Genomic DNA, 12,325 nt, shown 5'->3' on the forward strand with positions numbered 1-12,325 from the left:
GTACACTTCTGCATGTAATACCCTATCTAAAATTTGTGGGTTTTGGGATACCTGGCTGACTCAGTAAAGCATGTGACTCTCGATCTTGGGGTTGTGGGTTTGAGCCCCACATTGGGTGCAGAGATTACTTAAACTCTTTAAAAAAAAATGTGTATTTTGTTAAAGAATGCATTGTATAACTTTTCTCCTTCTCTTATTCCACACTTGCCAAATATCAGAAATAGGTTATTTTATGCACTTTCACTTTTTTTTCTTTTGTGCTTATTGGAAATGAGGCCCTGGGCTGTCTTGATACTGCAGGAGAACTCCCCCTGCCTGATTTTATTGAGACACAGCTGACACACATCACTGTATAAGTTTAAAGTGAACAGCATAATGATTGGGCTTACATATATTGTGAAATTATTACTCTTAACAGATTTAGTTTGCCATCTATCATCTCATATATATAAAATTTTTTAAGAAAGTTAAAAAAAAACAAAACAAAAACAAAAAACAGGGGCACCTGGGTGGCTCAGTTGCTTAAGCATCTGACTCTTGGTTTCAGCTCAGGTCGTGGTCTCATGGTTGGGGGATCGAGCCCCATGGCGGGGTCCGCGCTCAGCATGGAGTCTGCTTCCGATTCTCCCTCTCCCGCTGCTTCTACCCCCTGCTTGTGCTCTCTCTCTCTCTCAAATAAATAAGTAAAATCTGAAGAAAAAAAAAAGGTAAAAGAAAAAACAGAAAAGAACTTTTCTTCTGATGAAAACTCTTAGGATTCATCCTCTTACCAACTTTCCTGTGTATCATAGAGCAGTGTTAGCTATCCTCATCATATCGTACGTTACAGCCCTAGTATTTACTGACATTTATCCCTCTGTCACGACTCCCTGCCTCTGGAAACCACACATCTGATCAATTTTTCTCTGAGGGTTTTAGAGTTTTTTGTTCTTGCTGTTTTTATTTATTTATTTATTTATTTTGGCCTTTTTGGTTCCTATCTTGTCTATCTTGGCTATTTTTAGTAAATAATGCTGCTGTGAACATGGAGGTGCAGATATCTTTTCAAGTTAGTGTTTTTGTTTTCTAAAGGTTTATTTGAGAGAGAGAGAGGGAGAGAGAGTGCGGGGGGGAGGGGCAGAGGGGGAGAGAGAGAATCTCAAGCGGACTCCGTGCTGAGCGTGGGGCCTGATGTGGGGCTCAATCCCATGACCCTGAGATAATGACCAGAGGCGAAATCAAGAGTCAGGCACTTAACCAACTGAACCACCCAGGCGCCCCAGTGTTTTTGTTTTCTTTGGTTGTATTCCCAGAAGTGGAATTGCTGGATCATATGGTAGTTCCATTTTTAATTTTTTAAGGATCCTCTCTACTGTTTTCCATAGTGGCTGCACCAGTTTGCATTCCCACCAACAGGGCACAAGGGTTTCCTTTTCCCCACATCCACACCAGCATCTATTACCTCGTCTTCTTGATGATGGCCATTCTGATGGGTATGTCGTGATGTCTCGTTGTGGTTTTGATTTACTTCTCCCTGATGACTAGTGATGTTGATCATCTTTTCATGTATCTTTTGGCCATTTGAATATCTTCTTTCAGAAAATGTCTACTTGGGTCTTTTGCCCATTTTAACTGGATTACTTTTTCTGATGAATTCTTTATATATTTTGGATATTAACCCTTTATCAGATATATGGTTTGCACTTTTTTTTCTCATTCTGTAGGTTGTCTTTTTACTTTATTGATGGTTTCTTTTGTTGTGCAGAAGCGTTTTAGTTTGATGTGGTCCCACTTAATTTTTTTTAAAGATTTTATTTATTCATGAGAGAGAGAGTGCATGAGCAGGTGGAAGGGGCAAAGGGGGAGGAAAAACCAGACTCCCAACTGAGCAGGGAGCCCGATGCAGGGCTTGATCTGAGGACCCAGGGATCATTACCTGAGCTGAAGGTAGACACTTAACCGACTGAGCCACCCAGGTGCCCCTGATGTAGTCCCACTTATTTTTTTATTTTGTTGCTTGTGCTTTAAGTGTCCTATCTGAAAGACCATTGCCAATTCCTATACCGAGGAGGTTTTTTTTCCCCCTTTTTTCTAGGAATTTCATGGTTTCAGGTCTATATATTTATATCTTATAATACCTTTTGAGTTAATTTTTGTGAGTGGTGTAGGATAGGAGTCTGGTTGCATTCTTTTACATGTGAATATCCAGTTTTCCTAGTGCCATTTATTGAAGAGATTGCCTTTTTCAAGAGAACATTTAAAGTTGAACCAAAGCTCAGTCAGATGCTGTGATCATTTCATTCCTGCCCCAAATAATAGTTCTCAATAAATATTTGCTGCTTTGAGGTTAAGTATCTTTTTGAAGAGTTGATTAATCTATATTTCTCTTGCCCTGGAAGATGCATCTTAAAAATACTCAGATGCATAGATCTTTGAAAATTTTATTTAAAGGGCTTTATAGCAATTAATTGCATCTGCCAGCATTTTTATAAGTTCTCATACTTCACAGAGAGGCACGCATTTGTTCTTTTTTGAACACGTTAATGAGCACATCGTGTAGCCAAGGAAATCTTAAGTGAATTTAGGGGACTATGCTGAGATGTCATATGTATTACTTCACTGGATCCCGCAGGACTCTGTACGGTAGGTCCCATTATCATTTCCATTTTACAAATGAAAAATTGGAAGCTGAAAAGCCGAGAGGGGTAACCTTTTCAAGGTCAAATGAAAGTAACGGAGCCAGGACTGAATTTGTATGGTCTATAAAGTCCACAAAAGCAGGAATAATATCAGTTTTCGCTCCTCATTTAACTTACATCCAGAACCCATTTTATGGCCCATTTAATGGATTAAGTGATAACTGAACATGTAAGTGGGGGAAAAGCACCCAAGAGTAAATAGCAAGATAAGAATATCATAAAGTATTTTTTTTGTCTGGCACTTAGACCTCTGTGGGTTTTGAGATACGGCAATTTATACAAATAAATATTTGTGTGGCATAACATTTCTAATTGTTTAACTGTTGCATCATGAACTGCCTTTAATTGACACTTTCTTTTTTAGCTGTTGCATCATGAACTGCCTTTAATTGACACTTTCTTTTTTTAATTGTCCTTAACTCCTCTAATTTGTCTATCTTTTATAAAATACTGCTCCCTAAATTGAAAGCAGCAAACCATCAGAAGCCTAATTAAGGCTGAATAGTACACTATAATTACATTGATTATTTTATGTTATTTATTTTAGATAATGTGCCCCAGGAAATTTTTGACTCATGTTCATCTCGTCTTCCAATAAAATACCCTAAGTCCATCTTTTTTGTTTATTTATTTTGCTAATGCATTCATGATGTTGTATGTTTCTATATATGAGTAAAAATGTGGTATATACCTTTATCTTTTATTCCACTTTTATTAATGTTCCTAATTCTGTTAAGTTTTGTTGTATTTTAATCTTACCTCTGTCACTTTTTCTCTCCCTTCTCAGCTTTATGTTAGCTCAAGATTTAATGAGCGTATTTTCTTCTCATGCCTCAAAACCATTATAAAAAAATGGAAGGATACCTAATCATGTGTTTCCCCTATTTGGCTTGAGACCCCACCTCTTCTTATTCTTAAGCCTCTCTATTTTTTAATATTGATATCAACTTAGTCCATTTTTCTATTTAGGTGTGATATGGAAACCCTACTTAGTGTTTATTTTACAAGTAAGCCCTGTGTTATAGAAAGGAAGCAAAACGTACATTGCTTCTGTTATCTTTTGTCCCTTTCTGCTTACAAAAGTTAAAAAATAAGTTCATCAGTTTATCTCACACTGAAACTCAAATATGTCCTTGACTTCAAATTTATACCCATTTTGAACAAACCACGGATTATTCCTATTTCTCTCAGTGCTTCAGTCTGTGGCATGCAGAATTCTCCTCTAAACGTTAAGATGTATCGTAATTATGCTATATATCAATTGGTTTTTCACCTCCTGCTGTTTGTTCTGGGCAGGCCCAATGCTGTTTGGTGAGGCTCTCCACCATCCCCCCACTAGCTCAAACTAGAAGTTTCCGCCACTTCTAGAAGTCCCACATTAATGCCCAACCACCAAAGAAGGACAACTTGGATGCAATCCATGGTTTATCACTCACTGGCAGTTCCATTCCGATTAGTGGAACAAAACAGCAGAGGTGTACCTCTACAGAGCCTTCTCAAAAGCACAGGCCCAGGAACAAATTAACGCATTTGTACATAACTCAGATTCTTTCTCTCTTGGCCTCCCCTTTGGAGTGTAGCCAAAAAAACCCTCCCAAACTCCTCAGACCTTTTGTCACCATGCAGCTAGCTGAACTTTTCTTCTGCCTTTTCTAACTGCTGCCCACTTCATTTGCATGTTTGTTTGTTTCAATATGGAGAGAAGAGGGGTTCTTGTCAAAAGAGTGCGTTATGCCTTTTTAAGCATTTATGAGCCAGGAGGTCTACTTGGTGTAATCTTTCATGGTATTTTTGGCTCAACAATCCTGTCTCCAGAATGTAGAGTTTCCTGCTGTTCTGTCTATTGCCCTACTTTTGTCTCTCTAATATTCTGGTGTAATTTCCCCTGGATTTACTAATTTAACTATTCTGATATCTAACTTTAATTTCATTTTTCCATAGTGATCAATAACATTTTCCCTGGATTTTCCTTATGATCAGTGCTGTCCATTCAGCATTTCTCTACCTTTCCCTGATGTAACGTTTTTAATCTCTGTATAAAAAGAAGCCTAGCTGTCAGATTTCCCAGTTGATCCTTTTTTATTTCATTTCATTTGTCATTTGTATTATTTTGTTAAACCATAAAATAAGAGCTGATGCTTACATTGCACTGCTCAGATCCAGGCCTTTTCCTAAAAGCTTTACACGTGTTAATTCCTCGCAACATCTCCCCCCCCCCACCCGGGGTAGGTACCATTATTAGAATTTGGTTTTAAAATGGGGGCACTGGAGCTCAGAGAAGTTAAGTAACTTGCCTAAAATTTGCCAGGACTCAAACAGGGCACATTGAGGCTTGCGACCATGGTTATAACCACTACAGAAGACAACAGGATAATAGCAATACCTCTTACTATTATCGTTCCTCATTAAGCCTAGTAAATATCCAGGCTGTCAGTCCCCCTTCTGAAAGGATGACGGTCCATGATATAGACAGGTCTGGACTGCATGTTTCGTGTTCTGTGTTGTCATGTTATTTCTCAGTGCCTTTCCCCCAGTCTTTTTACATAAGTCACTTTGTTTACGTTAATTATCCATGGCAAAAAGTACAACTTATTTCCACTTGCCTTCAGTGAGCCCTGGGGATATGACTAATGAGGTCTGACCAAAAGGTTAAGAAGGATTTTAACTGCTAGGTAGGAGAAAAAGTAGAAACGAAGCCTGTGATTTGAGTAATTTGGAATTCACAGTTTCTCTAATTGTGATTGTCTCTGACTCTGCAAGTGGGGACTGCAGTTCTGCGTGTGTTATCTGTACTGCGTCCCCAGTGTTTCTGTCACTGGGGGACAGTCTAATTAATACCCATTAGCACCCAGGTTGAAGGCTTCTGTTTGCTTGCTAATTACACTCAGAGGCTTCCCTGTTGAAATTGTCAGCTAAGGCCATGTGCTGCATCGGGGATTGTCCAGGATCATTACCCACACTCAGAGCAGAGATGTGGGAGTGGAGTCCTTTTCCAAGGCTGAATAACACCCGTGTGTCCCTCTTGCAGTGAGAACTACATTCCATCTAAACCCATATACACCTCAGTGTTCTGAGATTAATTTTGTTTTATTTTTGCTAAACACTTGGAACCGTAGGTGAGAAAACAGTTTCTGGAGAGGAGATGTTGGCATTGTCTTCCAAGTCCCTTGGTTTTCCTGAGATAATGGGAGTTCTGTCTCCACACTGGCCACCTGTGCCTGAGAGGCTCCCTGCCTGGTTCTATTCACTTCACTCGAATGTGCAAGACTCACTAGTGAGCTTATGTCTACTGGGGATGGGGCAAAATCCCTAGGCTAGGTTCTTTCTGGTATAGAAAGTCAGACCCAATAGAGCACTTCTGTTCTATGGCTTGCTTTCAGTTTTTCCATGTAAACCCTCAACCTTGGACAGCCCGGGGCATGCCCCACCACAGCGCTTGGATGCTTCAATACCATTAGGTTATTTCCAGACGTTTTGTAAACAGCCTCAGAGATTTTTCTTTGTCATGAGTCCTATAAATAATTCACAAAGTTACAGCCATAAAAGTTTTAAGGCAAAGAGCTAAATATTCCATGTCTCTTACGTATAAAGGGCTTATACCATTGGTTTTGAATTTTGTGCATGACCCCCACAGACATAGACTAAAGCCCACAAAAATTCTGTCATTCAGTGAGGAAATACTGGAACTAAGAAATATAAATTCTCCATCCGTGTTCTATCATATGACTTCTCTACCTTTAAAAAAATAAATATTTTAATGTTAAAATTTCCAGATAGAAAATATGCCAAAGTAGCTATTCTACATACTCTTCACAATAATGAATCTTGTTATGATTGACTAAACAAATCACAGGTTTATATAGTTTAAACTGAAAGTGTGTACTAATAGTCCATTTATATTCATTTTGTTACTCAGTTGGCAAACATGAGATGGGCCTCCCTGGGCCCGAGTGTGCTGGGTGACAAGGAGGCAGAATTCAACACATCTCTGCTCTCAAAGACTCATTCCCTAATAGGAGATTGAAATGAGCATAAGTGATTTTAACACAACGTGATCAATACTACCAAGAAAGAATAATTCATTCTAGGGTATTGGTTAAAACCCACCAAATGAGGTGACTTTCTGCCTTTGTAAGATGATTCAGATTTTGCAGCTTCCAAAGAGGGAAGTGTACTTCAGTCTGAGAACAACATGTGCAAAACATGGAAGGTGGGACAGAGCCGACAGGCTCCCACTGGGCCCTGGCAGGCCTTGATCGCTGACGACCCCACTGCCTAGAACAGTGCCTGGTAGGTGCTTAATAAATATATCAGTGTCTTGTAAATGCATTAGCACCTAATTATATTTGTAATATGTACTTTGATGTAAAAGTATATACTAACCGTTGTTTGTCAAAGGAGTTGGTGGGAGTGAGGTGGTAAAGTAGGGTTGAGTCATGTAGCAAAGGAGCTGATGTGCCTTGCTCTGGGGAATGGACTTGGACCTTGGATGTCCTGGGAAGCCATGGGAGCTTTCAAGCAAGGGGTGACATCAATGAAATGTGTGCTTTAGTTGGGGCGCCTGGGTGGTGCAGTCAGTTGAGTGGCTGGCTCTTTGTCACGATCTCAGGATCCTGGGCGCCAGCCCCGCGTTGGGCTCCATGCTCAGCGCAGTCTGCTTCAGGATTCTCTCACTCTCTCCCTCTGCCACTCGCCCAGCTCACTTGTACTCTCTCTCTCCCTAAATTAAATCTTAAAAAAAATGGAAATAGAACTTCCTATTTTGTTGTGGTCCTTTCTAAAAATATTTCTTAGTAAAAGTAGTGCATACTCATTTCCTGGAATTCATCAAGTATTGGAAGAAAGGTATACTAATCCAGCAATAACCAGCACCAACATTCTGGTATACTAATTCCTGGTGTTTTTTGAAATGCACATTTTATACACATAATGTATTTTACATAGTTGCAATCATAATGTATATCCAATTGTGTGTCTACTCATGAAAGTTTACATTATACATTATGTGTTCTGCATGTTATTAAAATTTTCACCAAAATCATTTCTGTAAATTTATTAAAACTTACAAAATCAGGTTATACAGATTACAAAATCTTGTTTTATCTTACTAGTTTGTGTGTGTGTGTGTGTTTGACAATTTATGTTCATAATTCATTCTGGTAATACTGTTACGATCTACCAAGCTCAATTTATTCCTTGAGAATCTGGCAATAAGTGTTATGCACTATTTCCATCTCTGGGTCTTATTCAGTGTGTTTAGAATTGTCAGATCATCTTTAGTTAGATACTAACATTGTAATATTTATTAAGCCCTCTTCCTCTGTCTCTTTTTTCACCGAAGAGTTTGAGACATATATTGGTATAATTTATGCATACATATAATATAGTCAGTTTAGCCAGTCTTTATTTTTTTGGAAAATGAGTCTTTTGATATTTCCAATTTATTTTCTTTTAGGAGTTTCTAACCACACACACAAAAAATAAAAGTTTATTTGCTGTTTATTCCAACAGTTGAAAATAAAAATAGTTTTCTCTGACTTTTTACCGTCAGACTTCGAGGCAGTCAGTGCTTTTCAACTAAATGTTTATTTGTTGGATCTGATGTAGCAGTACTAAAGAAAAATGTTTTAATATTAAGTCCCAAACTCTGGAAGCCTTCTATTAAAGTAAGCTGAATATGGGAAAATCAGATTTATTTTCATATTTCATATTGCCATTCTTGCGTTTTGTGATCTGTGCTGTTCATTTTCACAATCTAATCTTAAATCTTTTCTGATATATTCATGTCTTTGAATGTTACTGGTTTTCATGTATATTTGTTTACAAAGAGAATTTACTTTTCTTGTGGTCTTCTACTTCTTGGTCTTTTGTCTTAATGATTATATTAACTCTGTAAGTAGAGATTGGCAATATTTTTTTGGAAAAGGCCAGATAGTAAGTATTTTATGTTCTGTAGACCATAGGGCTGAGTGTTGTTGCAACCACTCAGCTCTGCCTCTTTAATGCAAAAGCAACCATAGATGAAATGGGAACAAATGAGCATTGGCTGATACACAGTATAATTTTCATTTGCAAATACAGGCAGCTGTATTTGTGTTCTGCAGTAATAGGTAACAGGGACAAAACAAAGACATCAGGATAAAATATGAGTAATCTATTAAAAATGCTTTTTCTTTTGTATTATTTTAGTTTATTTTAGCTAAGAATGAATGCATTTATTACTCCATTTTTAATAGCAGAAGCATTCGGTTTAAGTACCCTTACAGAAACATCTTTATCCATTAGCCTGTTGTATTTTTTTCTGTCTTGGATTTTTAACCAGCATGGGTTGTTGGAACACAGCAGTTAATTTCGAACTACATCAAAAATGGACTCATTGTTTTGGGTATTTTTTTTAACCAAATGTATATTCATACTTCACCAAATTAAGTCATCGGTAAAGAAATTAGCATTAATAGCCCCATCCTGTAATGGATTGGGATTTGGATCAAGTATTGGTTGTGGCAACCAGAGTGTACCATTACTCTTGTATTCTGGCCATTTGTACACCTGAGCACTTTTCCAAGAACGCGAACTCAATTGGAGATGTATAAACCTTTCTGCGGATTTCCCTCGTGATACTTTGTAGCTTTCAGAGATCACATTTTCTGAATGTTATATCTAATTGGTACAAGTGGTCTACACTCTCATTAGAGACAAAGCAAGCTTTCTCAGAAACAATGAATACATATGTACACATTCAACTTTCCAAGTTCACACTAAAAATTCTGATGATGAAAGTTATTTTCTATTCTCTCTCTTAAGCTTTAAGATAAGAAAGGGTATATTTCATTTTATCTTCTCTGATGGCTAATACTTTAAAATACCCCCATTCTTGGGGCGCCTGCGTGGCTCAGTTGGTTAAGCGTCTGCTTTGGCTCCGGTCATGATCCCAGGGTCCTGGGATCGAGTCCCGCATTGGGCTCCCTGCTCAGCGGGGAGCCTGCTTTTGCTTGTACGTGTGCGCATGCACGCTCTCTCAAATAAGTAAATAAAATCTTGGGAAAAAAATACCCCCATTCTTCATCAGGTTTTGTATGTTGTATATTTCTGTGTATTTTTGTATTATTCTCTATATTTCTCTTGTTTTGGAAACTAAGAAACATTTTCTACCATTTACCTCCGGGAAAATGTAATGTTCTTTGTGGGTTAGGATGCATTGCTGTAGGGTTATACTTTCAAACTGAGAAACTTCATAAGCTGGTCCTAACCTACTACCTACCTGTCTTGTCCCCTACTTGCTCTGTACTCCAGGCATCACAGGTATGCATTGCATTCAAGACTTCACTCAACCTTGTACCACCCTAACTTTGCTGTCTGGAAAATGGTCATGAATGTGTTCTCTGAGGCTCGAGTTAGAGTTGCTTTCTTTCATACCTTCCCAGGCAGAGTTACCTGCTTACTCTACTAACATTGCCTTTTCCTCACTGAACTATGACTTCATCATCTTTAGTTATCAGTCCCATCACAAACATCACCTATCCCCTTTCACAGTGCCCTGTGACAAACACATCAAGCCCGTAATAATTACATGTGGACCTGAAGGAACACCTAGATAAAAAGGAAAGGCACTGATCATTGTAGACTCTCTAATCATACTTTCTTTCTTTATCTTTAGGTATTCTTGAAGTTTTACACTGTGTGTTGGTAGAAAGTCCAGAAGCTCTAAATATTATTAAGGAAGGACACATTAAATCCATAATCTCGCTTTTAGACAAACATGGAAGAAACCATAAGGTAAGGGAACGAATGTATTGCCATGGATGAATTCTGGGATAATTTTATTTATTTATTTATTTATTTATTTATTTATAAAGAGTTGGAGTTTTATTCTGATTGTTATCGGAAACTGATGAAGAATTTCTTTTTTTAAGATTTTATTTATTTAGGGGCACCTGGGTGGCTCAGTCGTTAAGCGTCTGCCTTCGGCTCAGGTCATGATCCCAGGGTCCTGGGATCAAGCCCCGCATCGGGCTCCCTGCTCTGCGGGAAGCCTGCTTCTCCCTCTCCCACACCCCCTGCTTGTGTTCCCTATCTCGCTGTGTGTCTCTCTGTCAAATAAATAAATAAAATCTTTAAAAAAAAAAAAGATTTTATTTATTTATTTGACAGAGACAGCAAGAGAGGGAACACAAGCAGAGGGAGTGAGAGAGGGAGAAGCAGGCTTCCTGCTGAGCAGGGAGCCCCATGCGGGGCTCGATCCCAGAACCCTGGGATCGCGACCTGAGCCGAAGGCAGACGCTTAACGACTGAGCCACCCGGGCACCCCTGGGATAATTTTATTATTTTTATTTATTTATTTATTTATAAAGATTTTATTTATTTATTTGACAGAGAGATAGAGAGACAGCACAAGTAGGCAGAGTGGCAGGCAGAGGGAGAGGGAGAAGCAGGCTTCCCGCTGAGCGGGGAGCCCGATGCGGGGCTTGATCCCAGGATTCTGGGATCATGACCTGAGCCGAAGGCAGCCGCTTAGCCGACTGAGCCACCCAGGAGCCCTGATAATTTTAAATATATTTTTAAAATAAGGTAACTTTTAAAAGGTGTGTCAAATGTGTCATGAGTATTTCTCATTTCTTAATTACAATCAGGTGATACTGTTTGGTGCTTATTTGTAGCACCCTTGAGACACTGAGCAGTTATCAGTTTGTATGTAAGAGAAACTTGGAAGATGTGACCTCGTGGCTGTCGTGTTCACATGGCTGGGTCCGAGGGAACGTGTTCACATTCACGAGAAGTGTGGGGATACTCAAATATGAATAAGGGAATTAGTCGGCTGGAAGTGCTTTCTCTCTTCAGGTTCTGGATGTCTTGTGCTCTCTCTGTGTCTGCCATGGAGTCGCAGTCCGTTCTAACCAGCATCTCATCTGTGACAACCTGCTGCCAGGAAGAGACCTACTATTACAGACACGTCTTGTGAACCATGTCAGCAGGTAGACTCAGATAGACACTGTCACCAGATAGGTGACGTAACAAGGAATTCATGTTCTGGCTCTGTAGTTAAGGCATCCTGTGGTCTGCTTGTTTTATTAGGATATTTTACATATTACCCCAGTGAACAGTGTAGTTTTTCTATAAGTCGGATGGAATAATAACAGTAATAGGTGAACCAAGCAGGATGTGCTTTTATCACAAGGCTGTAAGCTTTCATAGTCACATTCATATGAGTTTGGCTTATCACTGACCTCTTCAGGAGCAGGCTGACAATTCTTCAGGTATACAGTTATATGTAATTATGTTTTGTGCTTTCTTAGAACATAAGTAAAAACGCTACCCTTTGAAGGAGGCTACTCCTCCTTCAAAGTGGCTACTATGTATAATAAAAAAGTTGAATCAGAATGTCTAAGATATAATAAATTCCATAAAACAATAAAACTACATTTTTGGTTAGATAGCCCTTCCAAGGTATCAGACGTTCCTTGAGTACTGTGTGCCCGCCGCTATTCTCTGTGCTTTCCATGTATCCTACACTGTGTTTGCACTGGGTTCAACCAGTCCAACTAGGTACTATTATACACATTTTAAAGATTAAAATGTTGGACTGGAAATGGAACTCAAGTCTAATGCCAGAGACTGGGCCCTTAAATACCAAGCCACGCTGCCTTCCT

General features: G+C 38.9%; 1 protein-coding gene across 1 annotated transcript in view; it reads left to right on the forward strand.

The window, feature by feature from the left end:
• RYR2 (ryanodine receptor 2) overlaps positions 1–12,325 on the forward strand; it is a 652,366-nt gene that overhangs the window by 340,042 nt on the left and 299,999 nt on the right. The window contains exons 18-19 of the mRNA XM_081824340.1: positions 10,336–10,454; positions 11,517–11,650. Coding sequence (XP_081680466.1) covers positions 10,336–10,454; positions 11,517–11,650 — 253 coding nt within the window. The remainder of the gene's footprint in view (positions 1–10,335; positions 10,455–11,516; positions 11,651–12,325) is intronic.

This window comes from Leptonychotes weddellii, chromosome 6 (genome assembly GCF_054177405.1).
Source record: "Leptonychotes weddellii isolate Sample4059 chromosome 6, ASM5417740v2, whole genome shotgun sequence".
Lineage (NCBI taxonomy): Eukaryota > Metazoa > Chordata > Mammalia > Carnivora > Phocidae > Leptonychotes > Leptonychotes weddellii.